Below are 22,189 nucleotides of genomic sequence, written 5' to 3'. Positions count from 1 at the left end.
ATAAATTGGATCGAACCTTTACTATCTTTTGTCGTTGATTGATAAAGCTTTGAAAGATATTGTTTATAATAGTTTTGAAAGGAAAACCATTTGAAATGCCTTGAATAAATGCTTTGCGAAGGAAATATCTAAAAACTATATGTACGGTTTAGGAAATGCATTTTGTCGATAAATGTTATTGTGGAGTTTGTTTGAGTTGTTATGAGATGGTTCTGATTTTGGTTGGATTATTGGAGATTGTGCTTTATGTGCTCTGCTCATATCGCTATGTTAAGAACCCATTGAGTGGGGGAGGTATGCATACTATCATGACGTCTTTCTAGGCCACACCACCGGCTGATATAGGCGATAAAACCTATCCAAGAGGGGTAAACTTGGCCGCCTTTATCACGGCATTAAACGTGACCATAGCTTGATATGGAGCATTCTAGTAGTCAATGGAGTGGACCATTAACTTTTGTCTTGATTGAGATTAATGAGTGGATAGATCATTGATACTTGATTTGGGATTGCTCAATGGATTCACCATTGATTGTTGATTTATGATTGTAAGTTATTATTGTTGTTAATCCTATATGTAAAAGATTTGTTGAAAATATATTATTTTTACAAAGGTGCATAGTGATTGTTCGGTCCATTTAGAAGAAATATATTACTCACTAAGCCGTGTTAGCTCACTCCTTTCATCTTACTTGATTTTCAAGTTCTTTAGTGACGCACAAGTAGGAGAGTGCTACATCAGCGGGGGGACTTTTGATAGGAGATTTTTTTTGTATAAGTTGTATGTATAGGCGATGAGCTTCTAAAGCAAATTTTTGGTGATTATGTGTATTTTTTTTTAATGGTTTATAGAAAGTTCTGTTATTGTAACCGCATGACCTTTATATATATATATATATATATATATATATAAATATATATGAACTTATATATATTGTTATCTCGTTACATTTTGAGATTGCATTCTTTGTAAGAAAGGTTGGTTGTGTTATTGCCCCGTCCTTTAGGAATTGGGGTGTGACGGATGATTGTAGATTGTAGTTCTTCTTTGGTTTGGTGAATCTCTCATTCTGTCTGATTGCGCGGTTCTTTGCATTTTCTTTGGCTTGTTGTTTAGATGCGAATGAGAAATGTGTGGAGGGTTAAGCAATTGATCTATGCTGTGTCATAATTGGTGCATTCCCCAAATTCAGCGTGGTTTGTGCTATGCCTTCTTGTTGCGAAAATGTAGTTTCAACTATTCCTTAGCTGCATAGGATGATTGTTTCTTTTTGGATTCATTCTCTGTGTACCGAGTTAGTACTTCAGCTTGTTGTTTATATGTGAATTGGGAAGGTGTAGAGGTCTGTGGTTGATTATTCTGTGTTGTAATCGGAGCATTCCCCAAACGGGTTGAACTGATTTTAAGAATGCTAGCAAATACGCTTCCCGCTATGAAAATGTAAGTTCAACTGTTCCTTGGCTTCATAGGATGATTATTTCTGTGCCTAATTAGTACTTCGACTTGTTGTTCATATGTGAATTGGGGAATTGCAGAGGTTTATGAGGTCGATTATTCCGTGTCGTAATCGGAGCATTCCCCAAACAGATTGAACTGGTTTTATGAATGCTAGCAATACGCTTCCTGTTGTGAAAATGTAATCTCAACTTTTCCTTGGCTGCATAGGATGATTATTTCTTTTTGGATTCATTCTCTGTGTGCTTAGTTAGTACTTCGGCTTCTTGTTGTGCAAATATAATTTGAACTATTCCTTGATTGATGATTATTTCTTTTTGGATTTATCTTATCTTCTCCATAACACCCTCCTCTCTTCCTTTTTGCAAACAAGCTCTCTCATTATGTTACATGGACCCAACTACCGTCCCGTACTCACCTTCCAACTCGAGAGGGTCGGCAAGGAGTTAAGAGAGACCGAAGGGAGGTACAACCGAGTCGGTAAGCTTGACATGGATGCTCGGAACAAGAAGTAAGTCTTAGTATGTGATGAAGTCAGTAAATAATTATTACCATTTCATTTCATGTGTACTTTGTCTCTTTCAGGCGAAACTCGCTGCCGCGAATGAAAGTCTCCATGAGGCTCAATAGAGAATATGTAGGGTGGTCGACGAGATCGTATCCAAGGAATCCCTCTACTTGTACAGCGTGAAGCAAGTTGACGCTCTCCTCGTTCTTCTACGGTGGCTTGACAAAAACGAACGCGGACGCGGACACCTCCGTAGTATGGAGTTTAAGTGTGACGACATATTCCTTGCTTTGGAGATGTGGCACGCTCTCCGAAACCTTGGATTGAAGTAGGTTTTTCGTTAAATTTTACATTTAGATATGTCTTTTTGGAGTTTTATTTGTTCTTAAAGAGTTGAATTGGTTATACATGGAGGCATATGAGCTTACTCCGGAGCATTAAGCGGCGTGATGTCAACCCTACAGTTAGTTTTCCGATGTGATATATGGTCAAAGTTACTGTTGTGCAGAAACTTGCGTGGGTCGAGGAAAACTTTGGTTTTGGTTATGTAAAGCTAGTTGGTGGATTAACTATTACTGAAACTTCTGGTATTGCTTAGTTTGATGAGTTTACATAAAACTTTGATTTGCTTTTTTCTTTCCAATATGAGATGTGATCAGAACAAATTTTTACCGAAGCATGGTTTGAACTAGACATGGCCAAATTGGAATCGGGGCCTGGAATCGGCCCGTTGACCGGGCCCACTGTTCCATAATTGTGGGAACCGGCCCGGAACCGCCGGTTCCGACCCGTTATATTAAAATATATATATGGCCCGATGGGGCAAAGAGCCGTTGGGCTCTTTGCCCCCTCCCCCCTCCGGGGCCCACACAAGAGCAACGGCTCTTTGGGCCGTTTGGCAACGGCCAATTGGTCATTGGTTTAAAAAAAAATTGATTTGTTTTTAATTCTTGCCTATAAATACCTATTCCCCCCTTTCATTTTTCTCACAAATTCTCTCAACAATTCTCTCAAATTCTCTCAAATTCTCCGAATTCACTCAAAGTCTCTCGATCCCACTTCAATTCTCTCAATCGGATTTCCGATCAATTCTCTCAAAAATGGCAAGTGGAAGCAGAAATGCTGAAAATGGCAAGATGACTATGAGAGATTCCGAGTATCCCATTCCCGAATATGATCCTCGTGAGTATGCATGTTGGGAAAACAACGACGATAATATCAACATTGTCCCGATTCCGAACGTCGAGCACATCCTAACACAAGAAAGTTTTCATCTTCCTACTAGTGTCAAAGAAACGTCAACGGCAAATGAGCCGGAACGGAAGGACCGAGATAGTACATCCGACTTGTGGCTACACTTCGACAAGGTACGTGATGAAGGCGAAGGTAAGTATAATATAAATTGTAAATATTGTTCACAAACATATAAATTTACGAAAGGAGACGGCTACGGAACATTCCGTCAAGATCTGACGAAAAAACATCCAACGCAAGCGGGGATGGACAATACGCAATAACAAATTTTCAGGTACGCCAATTCTAATCCTCATTCTTTATTCCGTTACACCGATGCACTTTATAAACAAACATTAGCTGAATATGTTGCCCTTGATCATGCTTCGTTTACTACTGGTGAAAATTTTAATTTGAAATATTTGATAAATACTGCGTTGGTTCCGCAAGCACCAACTATTCCAAAAAGTACTCTTAAACGCGAAGTTTTTCATCTTTATAAAAAAAGAAAAAAAAATTTAGCAAAATTTTTTGCGGAATTCAATGGACGTGTGCATATAGGTAGCGATATTTGGAGTGATCCTTGGCAAATTCATTCTTATATGTGTGTCACGTGTCATTGGATAGGTGACGATTGGACCATTCAAAAAAGATTTATTGCATTTCGAGTTTTTGATGAAAGACATTCGGCTCATAATATTTATAGAATAATTAGGCAAGTTTTAGAAGAATATAATTTGATAAATAAAGTATTTTCAATTGGTTTTGATAATGCCGCTGCAAATATCGCTTCTATTCCCGAATTAGAAAATATTTGCAAACCCTCTTTTGCGAGACAATTTTTTCACAATAGATGTGCTTGCCATGTTTTAAATTTATGTGTACAAGATGGTTTACAAACTATTGACACTTCTCTCGCCCCAATAAAAGGTGCAATTAAATTTTTATGGAGTCGTGCCCATTTTATGAAAGCATGGGGAAAATTTTGTAATGAACATGGGAGAAGGGCAAAAAGATTTCTAAAAGATATTCCGATTCGTTGGAATTTTACCTACGAGTTGCTTCGGTAAACTTTTGATTACAAAGATTTATTATGTATGTTTATTTCACAAAATATTCCCGAAATTACTGTACTTCCGCAACATTGGGACTTTTGCAAAAAAAATTTAGATTTTTTGAAAATTTTTAATGATGCTATTAAGACTTTATCTGGTATTTATTATCCTACTACGCATTTATTTTTAATAGAGTGTGTTAATATTGGTAGTTTTTTTAGTGAATATGAAAATGATACTGAATTAGCTCGAACTATTTTAGTAATGCGAGAAAAATGGTTGCATTATTATTTCCAAATTCCTCTTGTCTATTTAGTTGGTATTGTTTTTGATCCACGTATTAAATTAGACGGTTTACTAGATTATTTGAATATGTATTATCATGATTGTTTACATTTGGAAGATTCAATAAATATTTCAAATATACGGGGATATGTTAAAGAATCTATAGTAGTATTATATGGAGAATTTTGTAGTAGATATGGTTTAAGTGATTCCGGATCTTTATAATCTACTGCCTCACGTAGCGAAGGTGGTAGTTCACTTAGTAGAAGGTATAATATGCATAAGAGTAGGAAAAAAAAACAAAAATGGGCAATAAGTAGTATTTCCGAATTAGAAAAATATTTGACCGCTCAATTTGAATTTTGTGATGCAGAACATAGTATAGATTTCAAAATTCTAAAGTGGTGGAAGAGTCACCAAATCGATTACCCGGTTCTCGCCCTCATCGCTCCTCGGATATTAGCAACCCCTTCTTCAACAGTTGCGGTTGAACAAGCATTTAGCGCTGGAGGATTAGTTTTGGACTCTCGCCGTTCAAGATTAAGCTCGGAGTCCGTGGAAGCTCAAACTTGTATCAACGATTGGATGAAGGCGAAATTTCGACACCAAGAGCTGAATCGAAAACACAAATTTTTTAGTGATGATTGTGGAGAAACCACCGCCACGGGTACCGCAACGGGAAGCGACGATTGACGATGAGGTAAGTTAGGGTTATCAAAGGTAAAAGAACTATATAAGCTTTGATTCTTCTATGCCCAAGAAGATATGTAGGCGCTTAATGATAATTCATTAAGTTCAAGCCCATTCCTCATTTCTTTTTTTCCCCACATTTTATTACAATGTACAATTTGATTATATTTTATATTTTATTATTTATTATGTTTTTTTTATTATTTATTATTTTAAAAATTAAAATTAAAAAACGGAATCGGAAGGAATCGACTCGGGAATCGGCCCGGAACCGGAATCGGTATTTTCAAGGGCCGATTCCGGTTCCAACTTTTCGTGGAACCGGAACCACCGGTTCCTTAACCAGAACCGGTGGTTCCACGGAACCGGCCATGTCTAGTTTGAACCGTATTTTCCCTTTCAAGAATGTGAGTTTCATACATAGATGTTGTCATTAACACAGTAACTTAGTTGAGATTGAAGAATTACAGGTGTCAAACTTAGGTTGCTCTACTTAAGTTATATCTTTGACATGGAACTCCTAAAGCATGGTTTCCGTGTAGCATTAATAAGCCATCTAGAGATATGCCTTCATGATATGCTTGTTAATCACAAATTCATATGGATGATGGGAAGGGGTTCTCAAATCCTCTTTGTTAATTGTGTTGGATCCTCATAGTTTATCTTATAGGCCGTGCATGACTTGATGGATAATCTAATTTGCTTAAATGTTTACTTGGTAGGATGGCTTTTTTTGCAGTTTCCGAAACAATAGCTTTTTTTGCAGCTTCCGGCACAATGGCTTTTGATAAAATCGATGCTTCATATATATATATATATATATATATATATATTCGAGATGTTTTAACCAAAATGCTTTTATCCCGGTTCTTGTCAATAGAAGAGAGGGTCTGAGGATGGTGTGCAAAAATCATATTGCACCTATGGTTGACATGAATCTGCAAAGGATACGGGGTTTCCCGGATGTTCCGTTTACAAATGGAATACAAAAAAACTAATTATTAAGTTTCGAATAGAGATATAGGATATCATCCTACATTCCTAAATGTTTTCTTCTTCTTCTTTTTGTTTCAATCACTCACTAATAAAATAAAACATGTCTCTAAGACCAAATCTAATGAAGCCAATAAAATTTAAGGACACGCTCTTCTACCGCTAGCGGTTTTACCCCTTTCCTTCTTCTTATTATATTTTTTTCTCAGATTTCGCTTTGTATATTGAGTTTTTCTCTCTCTTTTTTCTTTATTAAGTTCTTAACATAATCATCAACATTATTTCTTTTACCGTATAGGTGGTGCATGACTTGATGGATGATCTAATTTCATTCATTCCATGACTCTGATTTATTTCACGTAGGGATGAGCATGATTTTTGGATAGGACTAGGAATTAAACAATAAATTGGTGTAAATAAAGTAGGTTCCAAGATACGCAGTGTAAGTTCCAAATTCTAAAAAAATAGAGACCGATTTCGATGGGTAGGTTTAAGGTTTTACTTGGAACCCCTCATCCCTACTTTCACAATATTAGAGCCAAACCCGATTGAAGGAGGGTGACATATGGGGAAGGAGTAGACAACGTTTTGCAACAATACAATAGATATGGAAGACACCACCCCTTCGGATAGATATTGGTTGTCCTTTCACCATGTCGAATTTCGGTCTTGAACGATCAATAGATTAAGTTTTCACTATGGAAGCAAGTTAAGGTGCTCGAACTAAATTGATTCCCAAGTGTCCTCTGGATCTCTCTTCATACCCTAGTCGATCACCCTATCTAGCGGAGCGTGAGGTGCTTGAAGATGCTAATTCAGATGGTTCACTATGGGATCCGGGTGTCAATAATCTTACTTTAAGCCCCGCCAGCTTTAAGTACTTCTAAGACCTCTACATGAAAGGCTCAAGTGTTAAGGGAGCATATACAGAGCAATTGGTTGTGGGAATGAGCTGTAAAATATATGTATAAGTTGTAATTAGCTACGTTAACAGTTATGCCTTTTTTAGGATTATTTCCTTTCTTTGTATATATATAGGTCATTGTAAAATATATGAAGAAGATATACAAAAAATTGAGGAATATGTTCTCCCTCACAATCTCTCTGTGATAACATGGTATCAGAGCCTAGGGTTTGCTCCTTGTGAGTACTATGCATTAATCCTCGATTGCGATTTGTTTTTTGCTCGTCTTCTTTAAGGCGTCATCGTCTTGCGTTGGTCAACTTCGTCTCGTCCGATCTTCTTCATCTTTCTTGCGATTGACCTTGGATCCATGGCGGATCAGAACCCTACGGGAGTAGTGATTTCCCACCAAAATCAAGAGGGAAATTCGACCACGGAAGCATTTTTTGGGAATCTGACTACTAGATTGACTCGGATTCTGACTCAGAACCTAACTCCTCCTCCTCCACCAATACCAACACCGCAGAATGATTCGGCTTCATCTCATATTGCAATTAAATTGGATGGAACCAACTAAGGCTTATGGTCTCGGGTCATTGAGATGTACATCAAAGGCAAAAGCAAGCTAGGACAATGGAGACCTCCCTCAGCCTTTGCCTACGTAAACTGAATTTCGAAAGTGAAAAACTAAAAACTCAACCGTTAAAGGGTGGCTGATCAATTCAATGAACCCGACCTTAATTGCCAATTTCATTCGCTTCCCAACAAATAAGTCTGCCTGGGATTCGATTGCAACGATCTTCTTTGATGGAATAGATGCCTATCGGGTTTATGACTTGAAGAGGTGTGTGGCTCAAATGAGACAAGCAGGACAACAGATTAAGGCGTATTATAACAATCTTCAAGGTCCGAGGAGAGAGATCGACTTTCGCCACCCGAACCCAATGCGGTGTCCCAAAAATATTGAAAGATACAATATGGCTATACAGGAAGATTGGGTATACATCTTTCTTGATGGGTTAGATGACCGTCTTGACAAGGTCCGAGCAGATGTCTTGCGGATACAGCTATTTCCTATGGTCAAACAAGCCTACGCGCGTGTCCGACGGAAGACATGAGACAAACCGTAATGTTGACTAATGGTGATATTGTCCATGATTCGGTAGCCATGATTCCCCGAGGGAATAAGACGAATGTCAAAGCGAACCAAGAACTTTTGTTGCAAATGGCTAAGCCTGAGGTTACGCAGGAAGGAGGAAGGCCTAGTTTAGTGCCACGCTAGAAAAATTCTCCTAGGGGAGGTTGCTCTAATTGTGGTAATGCTAAACATACCAGGGAGATGTGCTTTAAACTTCATGGGTATCCAAACTGGTGGAAGGAGTTGACGGCCCGAAAGCAAGCGGAAGGAAAAGAGAGAGCTTCTCTAGTGACTACAGAGCCTCGGTTGTCATTGATACCTCACATGGATCCACATAATGCAATGTCAGAAAGTAATCATGGAAGTGCTTTGGTTAGTTCCAATCAGGTTGACTGCAATCACTGGATCATTGATCCGGGAGCCACGGATCACATGACATTTACTCCCGATGATTTTGTTTGTACTTCGAAACCAAGACGTAATAGTATCTCAAATGCTAATGAATTCACCTATCCGGTGATCGGGGCTGGAGTTGGTGCGATTTCCCCGGCACTTTCTCTCCCTAACACTTTGCTTGTCCCTTCATTATCCACCAAATCAATTTTGGTTGGACAAGTTACTGAAGATTTGAATTATGGTGTTATAATGTATCCCCACTTTTGTTATTTTAGGATATTCTCACGAAGGAGATAATTTGGCGTGGTACTAAGAGAGGGGAGCTGTATTACATGGATGACTTCAGTTCCGGGAGTGCAAATCATGTTCGAGGTGCATCCATCGGTAGGGAGAAACATATATGGCTTTGGCATCGACGGTTGGGACATTCTTCATTTAGTTATTTGAAATGATTATTTTCTAATCTTTTTTTGAATTTGAAGGATTTAGATTTACAATATCAAACTTGCATATTGGCTAAGAGCTACATAGTTCCTTTTCCTATAAGTTTGAATAAAAGTGGAGTGCCTTTTTCTTTGATACATTCGGACGTTTGGGGTCCATCTCCTGTTGTCTTTGTTTCGGGTTGTAGGTGGTTTGTGATATTTATTGATGACTGTACTAGGATGACATGGCTTTACTTGATGAAAAGCAAAAACAAGGTAGCTAAGATATTTAGAAACTTTTGTACTATGTTACGGAACCAATTTGGTGGGCGGATCCAAGTTTTAAGAAGTGATAATGGTGGGAAGTACATGAATGACTATCTTAAGGAATATTTTCAACAACATGGTATGATCCATGAGTTGTTTTGCTCCCAAACACCTCAACGGAATGGTGTTGTGGAGAGAAAGAATAGACATATCCTCGAGATAGCTCGAGCTCTCTTGATTGAGAGTCATGTACCTCAAAGATTTTGGGACAACGCTGTAATTACAGCTGTCCATCTCCTTAACCGGATGCCATCTAACGTATTAAATTTCCAGACACCATTACGGACCTTGTCCACACATGTTCCTTTACCGTCTGTCCTAACCATTCCTCCTCGGGTGTTTGGGTGTGTTGCATTTGTACACATCCCGAAGACCCAGCAAACAAAACTTGATCCATGTGCACTGTGATGTTTGTTTTTGGGGTATAGTACACACTAGAAGGGGTATTGATGCTACAACCCTTCCACCCGGCGAACCTATGTGACTATGGATGTCTTGTTTGTTGAAGTTGAATCCTTTTATCCAAATTACAATTCTTCCTTTCAGGGGGAGACATAGATAGCAAGGGCAAATTGGTGGGAGTTTTCTAGTAGTATATTGTCCGGAGTAGGAGGAGAGCTTGGGGGAGTGGAGGAGGCATTATTCGATGCTGGGCAACTTCGACAAGTGCAGAAGTCGCCGGAAATGGTAATTGTGGTGCCGAAGGAGACCATACAGGAGGAGGTTGTTACTAGGCAGATGATACAGGACATTGAACAGGCCCCAACAGGGGCTGGTCAACTCCTACAGGAACAAAATCACAAAGAACAACTTCCCTCTTCTCTAGTACCCGACTCAACTCTTGAGAATATTTATGAGGTAACGCCTCCTACTTCTTCTTGTGTCTTTGATGAGTTTAATACTTCTATGGGATATAAACTACCTGCTAGACACAATCAAGGCAAGCCCCCGAATAGATATTTGCCGGATGTCGAAGACAAGAGATCGACCTATCCTATTGCGAATTATGTGTCAACCAAAAGGCTGTCAGATCCATTGAAGGCATTTATGTCGAACTTGTTTGCGGTTCGTATTTCGGATGGGGTATATGATGCTCTAAAAGATCCCAAGTAACTTCAAGCAATGGAGGAGGAGATGGCTGCACTGGAAAAAAACAAGACTTGGAAGCTAGTGGATTTACCCAAGGGAAAGAAGACTATGGGATATAAGTGGGTTTTTTTCTGTGAAGTACAAAGCGGATGGATCTATTGAGAGGTACAAGGCGAGACTAGTGGCGAAGGGGTATACGTAAACTTATGGGGTTGACTATCGGGAGACGTTTTCTCCTATTGCTAAACTTAATACTGTTCGAGTCTTGTTGTCTCTTGTAGCTAATCTAGACCGGCCACTACACCAGTATGATGTCAAGAATACATTTCTTCACGGTAATCTCGAAGAAGAGATTTATATGAATATTCCACCGGGTTACAATTTACCCTTACAACCCGAGGCAAAGTGTAAGTTAGAGAGATCATTGTATGGTCAGAAACAGTCTCCACGAGCATGGTTTAGCCGGTTCACTTTGGCGATGAGGAGATATGGGTATTCCCAAGGTGACTCGGATCACACATTGTTTCTGAAATGACATCAAGAGAAGGTAACTATATTGATTATTTATGTTGATGATATGATTATTACTGGAGATGATTTGACAGAAATATCTAAGCTCCAAAAGAAACTTTCTAAGGAGTTTGAGATGAAAAATCTTGAGGGGTTGAAATACTTCCTAGGTATTGAGGTAGCGAGACCGACAAGGGGAATATTTCTCTCACAAAGAAAGTATGTGCTAGACGTATTGGTAGAGGTGGGAATGTTGGACTGCAAACCCGCAGACACACCAATTATTCAGAACCATAGGCTTGGGGAGTATCCGGATCAAGTGCCAACTAACAAAGAAAGGTACCAAAGGTTAGTTGGCAAACTAATTTATCTATCACATACCCGTCCTAACATTGCATACGCGGTGAGTATTGTTAGCCAATTCATGCATGCCCCGAGTGAAGATCATATGAATGTAGTATTGCGTATACTTCCTACTTGAAGACCTCTCCAAGGCGAGGTTTGAGATTCTTAAATAAAGGTTATCATGAGATCGAAGGGTTTACGGATGCAGAATGGGCCGAGCGTGTTTATGACAGGAGATCAACATCATGATACTTCACCTTTGTAGGAGAAAACTTAGTTACTTGGAGGAGCAAGAAGTAGAAGGTGGTGACATTATCAAGTGCAGAGGTCGAATCTAGAGGGATGGCCAAAGGGTTATATGAGCTCCCATGGCTTAAGAAGCTAATATCGGAGATTGGGTTCGCTCCTAGAGTCGATTGTGATAACAAAGCAGCAATTGAAATCTCTCACAATCCAGTTCAGCATGACCGTACCAAACATGTTGAAGTGGACCGTCATTTTATCAAACAAAACTTGGAATCCAAAGTGATTCGATTTTCGTTTGTGCGATTTGAAGACCAGTTGGCAGATATTTTGACAAAAACTGTATCAAGAGGGTCTTCCATAGCTCACTTGACAAGTTGGGCATTCACGACATCTATGCACCAACTTGAGGGGGAGTGTGGGAACGAGCTGTAAAATATATGTATGAGTTGTAATTAGCTAGGCTAAAGGTTATGCCTTTTTTAGGATTCTTTCTTTTTTGTTCGCGCGCGCGTGCGTGTGTCTAGGTCATTGTAAAATATATGAAAAAGATATACAGAAAATTGAGGAATACATTCTTCTTTGAAATCTCTCTGTGTTAACATTGGTTGCCAATTGTCAAGTTTTGGAGTGACTTCATTCGAAAATCTTGGGAGAGTTTGACATTTTCTGGCCAATCACTTAAGCCAAAACGCTTGCACGTGCGAAGTTGTCGCACCTTATGTGCCTTGATGTTTATGATACGAGTCTCATTTCCTTTACTTTCCCTAGGATAGGTATTCAGCTGGGTATGGAAATTGTCCCCCCGATTTCAACTTGCCTTTTTCGTCTGCAGATTTTTCAAACTGTGAATTTTCATGTCCGCTATGTGTAAGCATCACTTAATATCAAGTTTCGAACTTCATTTGATTCTTTTGTTCACCCACCTCATGGCTAATTGCGTTGTATTACCTGTGCATTGGACACGGGGTGCCTGCGAACTCATCTTCTGCTTGAATTAACTAGCTTGAGCTTTGGCACATCTTCGATCTTCTGACTGGAGTAGATTTACTTCCTTTTGGGAGTTCTATCGTGCACTGATGCATTATAATTTTTGTTGCGGTGATTAACATGGCAGTCCCTGCGTCTACCATCCTTGCTTTAAGGAGTTGCAAATATCGTAGTGAGCAAAGGGAACATCACCGTAGCATGACCACGCCAATGTTTGTACAAAGTGATCCATTAACTAGACCGTAACTAGAAAAATTCATTCTCTCCTACCATCACTTCAATCACCAACAAAAAAGCGGAAACAGAAGAGGAAGTTAAACCAAAAATCAAAAGTGCCCATTTTTTGTGGCCTTGCCGCTTCCCATATTAGGTAAAAAAGCAAAAGAGTCATTACATGACTTATAAATCTAACCCCAAAAAAAAAAAAAAATCACAAGCGACAAATAATTAATGAACAAACGTTTATTCGTAGTCAACAAAACAACTCTAAAGGGGGGAAGAGGATTAAGTTATAGAATCAGAGCCATCCACAACAACTCTATGGATGCTGCGTGAATGATGCTCTGGTACCGTTAATGAATCACCAGCTCGATTCTAGAGGGTAACTTTCACTTATGCTGTTGCAGAGCACGTTGTCTAGGTTCCTTTACTTTTTTCATCCTGTCCGAGAAATATTTCTCACCACAGGGTTTCACCGCTAGCTTCTCAAGAGCAATGGCATTCTTGATAAGGTAATTCACTAGTTCGAGATCACAAGATCGACCATAATAATTATAAAATTCAACCACCTTTAGGTATTGATGGGGAGGTCTAACAACTCTTCTCAGTCCTATCCGCAAGCATAGCATGTTCGTCTGTTCCATCAGCCGTGGCAAAAGAAAAATGTTGTATTAGCACATGATATAGTTACATTCAAGAATGTCTGTAGAAGAAAGAACTTACAAAGTGAATTATATTTGTGTGGACGGTCACATCTAGTTAGATATTAATCACATGATGTTACAACAACTCACCCATGAGAGAATCTTGACTAGGATTCAACAGTAGCTTGGTCCGTTATATTCTATCCTACTGCATCTGTCTAATGCCTAAATAGATGAACACTTGAATGAGGCCTGAAAACCCACCTCCAACACAAAACTCCGCAAGCAAGGACATGCCTCGATCACGGGAGTCAATGGAAGAAAACTTGAATCTTGAAATCCTTCATATCTCAGTTCCAATTGCTTGACGCTTCTTAATTTAGGCAGTTGACTAGTCCACAGTCTTTGCTGCATATTAGAGAGAGATAGGAAATGAAAGGCTACACAGATTGTGGTAAGTAAATAACTTATGAAACATCAGGAAAGATCAGTTAGTGCTCTTACAAAGTATGAATGGACTAATTCAAGTTTCAGAATCTGCAGACAAGAAACACTTGAAAGCTGAGACATGATCGCATCCACTCGTATCAAGCTACATCGTTCAATAGACCTCAGACAGCTGGAGGACCTTGTCCAAACAAAATGGAATATGTTCTCCTGTTCCGCAGTAAGTGAAGGACACAAGATTAGTGTCATGAATCTCGACCCCATTGAAGATCATCAAAACTTCTTATGTGCAAGTATTTCAGCTTTAGTGATTGGCCAGAAACTCTAAACCTATTCAAACTATGAGCAAATCTCAAAACCAATTTCTCTAATACCGGACAAGTAGCGAGCAATTGCTTAATAAGTTCCCCCTCCACACTCACTCGATTCAAGTAGAGGTGTTCAAGATACCTACAGCCAGCATACCAAGAAACGGAAGGGCTCAAGCCAAAGTTACCGAGACATGAAGCCTACCATGAACGTCCTACATCAACATCTATAAGTACCTCATGCCCAAAAAGATATGGCAACCGACTAGGGTCACAATCAGGCTCAACATCCTCGGCGCAGGTAGGCACAAAATCTAGTTTGAGCACTTTAACTTGTTTTTCAAAAGCAAACTTAATCCACCGATTGATGTGAGAATTATATGGAATATTCAAGTCAAAGCGTAAAGCGAATCTTCGTAAAGTGTGTTCTCCTCCACTTTGACGATTCACGACGTTGTCCACCCAATCCACATATCTCGCTCTCTCCTTTTCCGCCAAGTTGGGGTTATCTTCCATCTTCTCCAATAGTTTTAGCTAGTCGAAATCAAGGTCAGTGAGCAAAGAAGTATACAAGTGCCTCCATCTCCTGGAAAGAACACAAGTCGCTTGTGCTTCTCTAGATATCAATCGAGCTAATATATTGCCTACAACTTGTTCTGGCAAACAGCTGATCTGATCCTGGACGGTGTTCGGCCAAAAGAGAAAAAAAAAACATGTTACAAAAATCAAGAAAGACAGGAAGCAGGAAAAATTCAACGACAAACATACCAACAAAAAAAAAATATCCACTTCCGCACAGCAAGACCAAATCCCTGCTAGAAACAACTACAAGATAGCGGATATCAACCAAAAATTCTCAACAATCCAAGACTTACGTTCCCCCCTTAGTGAGCATTGAGCAGAGAGACAGAAAAGTGACTTCTTCCGTGAGCGACCAGACTAAAAAAACGAAACTTCACGAAACATTACCTTCACTGTTTTCAGATAAGCAAGTCCAGTAATGGACTGGGTTGTTTGGGCCCAGCGAAATAAAATCCTTTCTATAAAACTGGTTACCTTTCTCTCCATGAGGTCTGGCGCGTAGATTAGTGAAATCATCTCACTTAGATTTACAAAGGATAAAATTTAACTTAATTAATTGATCTGAATCTTACAAATTGAAAAAAAAAACCTAAGTAAAAAGAGTCTAGCCACATGAAGACATACTGATGATCGACTAATCCCATGAATGCCATCTACTTTTACATTTGATAATTAAGTAAATGAACTGTAATTATCATAATTCAATCCGTACTAATTCATAATATTATATATATAATCAGTATTAGAAGTTTTTAGTCAATCCAAGTACGATTTGACCTTTTGCATAGTTTCTTAAGTGCTTATGAGCTGACAATCCATAGCATAACCTTTTTTATCTAAGAAAAAATCACAAATTTTAGGTTTGGTCCCAAATCTGCCTCGAACCTTTTTTATCTTAAAAAAAAACGCAAAATTTAGGTTCAATCCCAATTCTACCGCAAACTTTTTTTTCTAATTTGGCCTAAACTTTTTTATCTCAAAAAAAGCCACAAACTTTAGGTCCACTCTCAATTATACTCCAAACTTTTTGTTTTCTAAGAGAATAATCACCAATTTTTATCCTAATCTCAAATCTGCCTCCATTAGCCCTCTTTCTAAAAATCTTCGTTGTCATCCCTAATTTTCATATCTTAGAACGATTTAATTTTGGAGAGATTCAAAATTTTTATATGGCTGGATTTGTTATTGACGTGACAATGCCATGTCGATTTGTACATATCGCTCCATTACTTTGCTTATGTGGATTTGCTATGGACGTGAAGATTCCACATCTAGCTGGGACTAGATCACATGGGTAGATTTGAGAATAAATTGAAAGTTGTTAATTTTCTTTAGACAAACAAAATTCAGGGTAGATTTGGGACTGGATCTAAAGTTGAGGATTTTTTTGGGAATTAGGCCTTTTTTGCCATCACACCTTGGAGGGGGAAAAGTACCAAAAAAGTTCTAAACCTATTGCAATTGTGTCAATTCAATCCGTCCAGCCAACATTAGACGGCCAATGCTGACGTGGTGCTGTCGGCACTAATGTTGCATTTTTTTTAATAATATTTTACTTTATCAATTTTTATTTTTTTCCTTCTTCCTCCAACTAGTCACTAGAAAGAAAATAAAAAAAAGAAAAAACAAATCAAATATTATTGAAAATTGCCACGTCAGCCCTGACAACATCGGCCAGCCAACATTGATCGGATAGAATGAATTGTCATAAATATAAAAAGTTTAGTAAATTGGCAAAGAAAAAAAAGTTTAAGACTTAATTGATATAATTACAATAAAGTTATGACTTTTTTGGTAATTTTTCTTCATGGAGCATGTGATATATATGGCCAAATAAATAAAACATGCCTCTAAGGCCAAATCTATGAAAGCAATACAATTTTTTTTTTTTTTTGTGTATCGAAACCAATACAATTAAGCACACATTCTTTAGGTACGGTTGGCAATGCCCCTTCTTTCTTATTTTTGTTTTTAATCAATCCAATTATGATGTGATATTTGCATAGTTTCGTAAGTGCTTATGATCGGGTAATCTATAATAAAAACTCTTTTTACATAAATGTTGAGAATAATTATTTAAAAAAATCATAAATCTATTGTACGACAGTTCATTCAATATTAAATCTTTCAATTATAGCATTTCCTTAACTTGACCAGACCATGGCACAAAAGACACGAAATTCGAGGACAACTTGATCAAGAACTTACGACAAAAGTCATCCAACTTTAATTCCATGTCCTCTAACCCGTGTGAGAAGTTGGGAATGTGACTCATCCATGGAGAGAGGGCTAGGTTATGCAGGGTGGAGGCTATGTCGGAGACATCGTTGAAGGGGTCGGGCTCAATTCATTTAGAAAGAGGAAGAGACTCACGTGACGTTCGTACTGCCATTTAAGAAGGAGGCGTGTTTTGCCGACTGATTGCGCTTAGAGAGATTGAAGCTCTGAGGAGGCTTCTCATGGCACGCAAGAGAGAACCAATTTTTTGGGCTATTGTTCTCTGCAAATGACGACCAGAGACAAACAAGAGAGGTCGTAGTCGCAGCAAGGACGGCGGAGTGGGGAGAACTTCCCTTAGCTAGTTAAATAATTAATGTGCTATTTCTTCCAGTTGTGGTCCCATGGTCTAGTGGTCAGGACATTGGACTCTGAATCCAATAACCCGAGTTCAAATCTCGGTGGGACCTTTTTTTTTCCCCTTTTTCCCCTTGCCTTTTGTTCCTCCGACTTAATAAGTTGACTTATCTTTCCCTTACTAAACCCTTCTCTTTAGATAAACAACGTGGAAGAAAACCTTCCATATTTTCATTTTGTAAACGCCGGTGTTTGTTAAAATCTACCTGTGATACTTATCCTTTTGAGACAATACTAAATGTGTAACATATTAAAAAGCATATAATAACGAGGCCTCTCTATTATTACATCAATGTAATGATTGTAATTAATACTAAAATTATCGATCAAAACTATCGAGTTTTATGTATGAGGGTCGCATGCGTCCAAACACCAATGAAGCGTCACGATGCATAAAAGAAAAGATTATTCAAGCAAACGAGTCGCTAATTTAAAATTGTCTTATCCAAATAAATCTTAATTTTAAGTTTAAACATTACTTCACTCAATAATTCTGCCAATAAATATGCTAATGTATGAAGCATTTAAAATGATTGCCAAATGACTAACGAACTGATCAAGTTAATTGTCGTTTTCATTATTCAAAAGAAAGTCATATCCACGCTTTCATAATATATTTTATCTCCTTTTAATTGCCTTATTTTCTCATCAAATCAACATGGTTCTATTCTTGATACCTTGCGTTGTTTTGACTTTTGAGTTGATCATGATTTAATTGTATAAGTAGGTTATGTAATAAAAATTAGGGAATATAATAAGTTAACGCGTCTCTCATAATTTTTTTTTTTTTTGGTCGGATGTCTGTCATAATTTTGAAACTGGTAAAATAATGTCGGTTTGCGTTTGCGGAAAGTCAGAAAAAGGAGCTTGTGGCTAATTTGCAAATGGAGGCTTAACGGAACACCGTGGACGATCGAGCGCGGCGATTGTCGGAGCAGCGGAAGAAGAGAAGTGCGAAGCCAGCTCCAAAAGCTTTTCCAGCTTCTAGCCTCAGCTCCAATGGCGACGCTTAGCAGCTTCCCTCCTCACAACCTCTCTCTCCTCACTAAATCCCATCATCGCCGCCTTCCCCAGCCTTCCCTTCTCAATCCCATCCCCGCGCGCTCAAAAACCCGGCCCTCGACGCATTCATTCTTCCCTACCAAACCAGCGGGGAACTGGGTCGTCGGGTCGGTCACCGAGGACCGGAAAGCGGCTGATGTTCCCGTGGTGAGCAAGGATTTGACGGTGGACGACGATTCTTTGGAATCTGCGGAGCCGAGGGCGTTCGATGTTGAGGCGAGAGGCGAAAGCGGTTATCTTGAGAGGTTGGTCAGCAGAGGGACCAACGCTGCCCTCGTTCTGGGTTTCGGGACTCTTGCTGTCACCAAGCTTCTCACCGTGGATCATGATTACTGGCACGTGAGTGACGAAATCGTGTTGCTTTTTGCTTAGGCAAAGTACTGAGTCTGTGTGAGTTCATGTTTATGTTGTTTCGTCCATTCAAAGCGAGGGAAATTATAGCTGGTTTTTGTCTCTGTCCTGCAAAAGGGGTCTCTCGTGATTGAGCTGATTATGCTGATACTTATGGCTCACTATTGCTTTAGACGATGTGGTGACACAGTCCTTGAATCCTGAATCTCATTATGTGGGCTCATGTAGAAGTCGGGCTTGTTTTGATTATTTGCGCATGTTGTCTATTTTAATGATTTCAGCTTGTGTCATATGAAGCGAAGGGTTCATGCCATGCGTTTCAAGTTAATCTTATTAGGAACTATGAAGTGGTGGTAGACGTCAATATTCTAAAGTTCGTATTTATCGCAGGGATGGACCCTTTATGAAGTTCTGAGATATGTGCCGGAACACAATTGGATTGCTTACGAGCAAGCTCTCAAAGCAAATCCAGTCTTAGCGAAAATGGCAATAAGTGGAGTGGTCTACTCTCTAGGAGATTGGATTGCCCAGGTAAACGCTTGCTTTGACTGGCTGCACTGCTGAATTTTCATGGTTGTCAGTTCCTTTATACCACCTCTCACTGTCGATTGCTATGTAGTGCTATGAAGGAAAGCCTCTGTTCGAGTTTGACCCATTGCGCATGTTCAGATCAGGTCTTGTTGGATTCACACTCCATGGTTCACTTTCTCATTATTATTACCAGTTTTGCGAGGTGATAGTTTTGGCTCATCGGCAGTCTATTTTCAGCCTCGCTACTTGTTTCTTTCTTATTTTCCTTTACATTCATTGTATCTTTATTATGCCAATGGCTGAAAGTGTGCATGGCCTTCAGGCTCTTTTTCCTTTCGAAGATTGGTGGGTGGTCCCTGCAAAAGTCGCGTTTGATCAAACAGTCTGGGCAGCAGTTTGGAATAGCGTCTATTTTGTGATGTTGGGCCTTCTGCGACTGGAATCCCCTGCTAATATTCTCAATGAGCTGAAGGCAACATTTTGGCCAATGCTAACAGTAAGAAGATATTCATATAAGTTGGTTTCAGGTTATTGGGGAAGGTGGACTTAGTTATTATAATAACAGGGAAGAATTCGGGTATAATAGAGTGCTTTACTGAATGGTTTTCATCATTTGTTTGGTTCATTTGCTCACTTAATTACCTATGGAAGTGATCACTATTAGACAAAGACTTCTTTGGGTTGATTATGTAGAGCTTATTTGGGTCACCAAATGTTAACAGAGAAGAATTCGGATAAGATAGAGTGCTTTAGTAATGCAGCTTTACTCAATTCAAATGGTTTTCATCATTGGTTTGGTTCTCACATAGAGGGAGAGAGAGAGAGAGAGAGAGAGAGAGAGAGAGAGAGAGAGAGCGCAATAGACATGGTATTCTACATTTGTCTTTCCCTGTAATCTCTTCATGGATGTGTGTGCGCTCCACTTATTCTTGTAGTTTGATTGACAGGCAGGATGGAAGCTCTGGCCATTTGCTCACTTAATTACCTATGGCGTGATTCCCATTGAGCAAAGACTTCTTTGGGTGGATTGTGTAGAGCTTATTTGGGTCACCATTCTCTCCAAGTAAGTGTTGAAGATAGGCTTTTCTTCCTTAATTTTCCTTCTCTTAGTTTTGGTTGAAAAACATGGGTATACTGCTCCTTAGAATTCGTCTAAAAGAACCTTTCTGACTGCAAGCGAGGATCTTGATGTCATGTTCCTTTGAGGCTTTAAAACGGTATCTTCTCACTGTAGCACTATTGTCTGAATGATTTGAAGTTCTCATGTGTTTTTGTTCTTAATGAATTTTAAAATCACAAGGAAAGACTCGTGCACGTTTTCTGTGGTTGGAAGTCCCTTGTTACCATGGGCAGTATTGCTTTCGAAGCATGTGTGCCCAATTTGAGTATCTAATGTATACCAGGGAGCATTAACTCAATGTCTTATTGATTTTGATGAGTATTCTTTTCTCAATTATAGGATTTTGTGTTTGCATTTTATCTATTGCCTGCTCTAACGTTTCTCTCTTTTATGTAGTTACTCAAATGAGAAATCAGAAGCAAGAATATCTGAGACATCAGAGTCAAATTCTGGTTCTTCATGAAGCGGTTAATTTAAGGTGTGAAACACAGCTATGTTACTCCACAATCTAGTAAGAAACTTGATTCCTGTGAAACACGGTGATATCTACCTAGGCTGATGAGAATTTTGACTTCTGTAGAATTAGACAGTGGGAGAGCTTAATGAACCTGATCCACCCAGTGACTGGTTGTAGTATTCACCATGTTCTTCATCCCATGGTCTAAAGAGCAAAGTCTTTGCCATACTGCAGTTTATACATGGTTGACTTATGTGCTTGGGACTTGGGCGACCTTTCTCGGGAATAAATTGGAAGTAGACAGGTGAAACTCAAGAACCTCATAACCCATTTGAACATTCTTCAGAAAATGAATCGAGGACGAAGTTAAATCCAAGAGCTTCTGCATATGATGGTATTGTATCTTGGCTTACCTACATACTTCGTAAGCAATGTACATCAACTATACCATGTGCATATATGCTTCAAGATGTACACTAAAGGCGTAGAGAGTTTTCAACTTGTTGGCTGGGTGTAGAAATCTATGGAAATACGTGACAGAGCAGCCCGTAATCAATGTGATTCCAATAATGAGCGATTACTCTACTTTTGGCCTTTATATCTTTTATATAAGTTCATCGGCAGTGGTTCCATCATGTATTATCTGCCACATTCATCACATTGATTTAGTTCGGCTACTGAGGTTTATTCTCGGTGAAACATGGATTCTAGAATGTTGTGTCCTGAAATCTGATGAGGAGTTGATTGACCCCTGCATCATACCGCTGTATATATGGAGCTCTGGCGATATAAACAGAGGCTTTTTGTTCATGGACTCCATTTTCCAAATCCCACGCTCTCTCTTATGATTGGAAAGTCTTGTCAAAGTCGTTCGTAATAGTTTTCTCGTGTATGTGGTACTGTAAGTTAGCAAGTGATATTTGAAGTGGAATTTACCTGTTTTCCAAACATTTGAGAGAGATTTGTCAAGTGAATGTCTTGATTGTGCTTAAATTTTCGAATAAGTCGTCAGGATGAGATAATGCAACACACTTTATTTCTTGTGCCAACAGGGCCAAGGTACACTCAGTAAATTTATTTTCCTTATTCTTTTTTTCCTTCTGAAATCAATATCAAGGAACACCAATTCTCATTTTCTCCAAGCTCACAAGAACACAATTTACCAACCATGACCGCATCCCATCATACGAACATATTTATTCTGGTCTTGCTTTGATGTTATTCAAAGGTTGCATGAAAAGATGCCC

The 22,189-nt window shown here is 39.0% G+C and overlaps 2 protein-coding genes, 1 non-coding gene and 1 pseudogene across 5 annotated transcripts; 3 read left to right on the top strand and 1 right to left on the bottom strand.

Moving 5' to 3' along the window:
• The first annotated feature begins 7,494 nt into the window (after positions 1 to 7,494).
• LOC125312725 lies at positions 7,495 to 8,376 on the top strand (annotated as a pseudogene).
• A 4,620-nt stretch (positions 8,377 to 12,996) lies between these two features.
• Positions 12,997 to 14,888, bottom strand: LOC115752279. The gene is made up of 3 exons (XM_030690396.2): positions 13,955 to 14,888; positions 13,715 to 13,858; positions 12,997 to 13,453 (listed from the first exon to the last, which is right to left on the bottom strand). The coding sequence occupies exons 1-3, from the start codon at positions 14,159 to 14,161 to the stop codon at positions 13,196 to 13,198; spliced, it is 609 nt and encodes a 202-aa protein (XP_030546256.1). The 5' UTR covers positions 14,162 to 14,888; the 3' UTR covers positions 12,997 to 13,195.
• Positions 14,889 to 17,402: 2,514 nt separating this feature from the next.
• TRNAQ-CUG lies at positions 17,403 to 17,474 on the top strand. Its single transcript has one exon. It is a non-coding gene; the product is annotated as a tRNA-Gln (tRNA).
• A 795-nt stretch (positions 17,475 to 18,269) lies between these two features.
• LOC115752372 (protein SYM1-like) lies at positions 18,270 to 21,770 on the top strand. 3 transcript variants are annotated; one of them, XM_030690528.2, is made up of 7 exons: positions 18,270 to 18,822; positions 19,225 to 19,365; positions 19,454 to 19,567; positions 19,688 to 19,861; positions 20,313 to 20,428; positions 20,882 to 20,963; positions 21,289 to 21,770. In XM_030690528.2, exons 1-6 carry the CDS (start codon positions 18,421 to 18,423, stop codon positions 20,946 to 20,948), a joined length of 1,014 nt encoding a protein of 337 aa, XP_030546388.1. In that variant the 5' UTR covers positions 18,270 to 18,420; the 3' UTR covers positions 20,949 to 20,963; positions 21,289 to 21,770. The 3 variants fall into 3 exon arrangements, with proteins under 3 accessions (XP_030546388.1, XP_030546385.1, XP_030546387.1); XM_030690525.2 differs by having other exon boundaries at positions 21,226 to 21,770; XM_030690527.2 differs by having other exon boundaries at positions 21,177 to 21,770.
• The last annotated feature ends 419 nt before the right edge of the window (positions 21,771 to 22,189 follow it).

This window comes from Rhodamnia argentea, chromosome 10 (assembly GCF_020921035.1).
Source record: "Rhodamnia argentea isolate NSW1041297 chromosome 10, ASM2092103v1, whole genome shotgun sequence".
NCBI lineage: Eukaryota > Viridiplantae > Streptophyta > Magnoliopsida > Myrtales > Myrtaceae > Rhodamnia > Rhodamnia argentea.
Note: the sequence above shows the minus strand (reverse complement) of the source record. Positions and strands in the feature narration are given on the sequence as shown.

What these genes read in the sequence shown, in the direction of transcription:
- LOC115752279 (XM_030690396.2), bottom strand. Translation starts at nt 14,161, where the DNA reads ATGGGGTCGAGATTCATGACACTAATCTTGTGTCCTTCACTTACTGCG. An exon ending in AATTAGTCCATTCATACTTT is followed by an intron (nt 13,859 to 13,954) that starts GTAAGAGCACTA and finishes TCTAATATGCAG; the next exon opens with CAAAGACTGTGGACTAGTCA. An exon ending in TGCGGAGTTTTGTGTTGGAG is followed by an intron (nt 13,454 to 13,714) that starts GTGGGTTTTCAG and finishes CTTTTGCCACGG; the next exon opens with CTGATGGAACAGACGAACAT.
- LOC115752372 (XM_030690528.2), top strand. Translation starts at nt 18,421, where the DNA reads ATGGCGACGCTTAGCAGCTTCCCTCCTCACAACCTCTCTCTCCTCACT. An exon ending in TGGATCATGATTACTGGCAC is followed by an intron (nt 18,823 to 19,224) that starts GTGAGTGACGAA and finishes TATTTATCGCAG; the next exon opens with GGATGGACCCTTTATGAAGT. An exon ending in TGGGTCACCATTCTCTCCAA is followed by an intron (nt 20,429 to 20,881) that starts GTAAGTGTTGAA and finishes TCTTTTATGTAG; the next exon opens with TTACTCAAATGAGAAATCAG.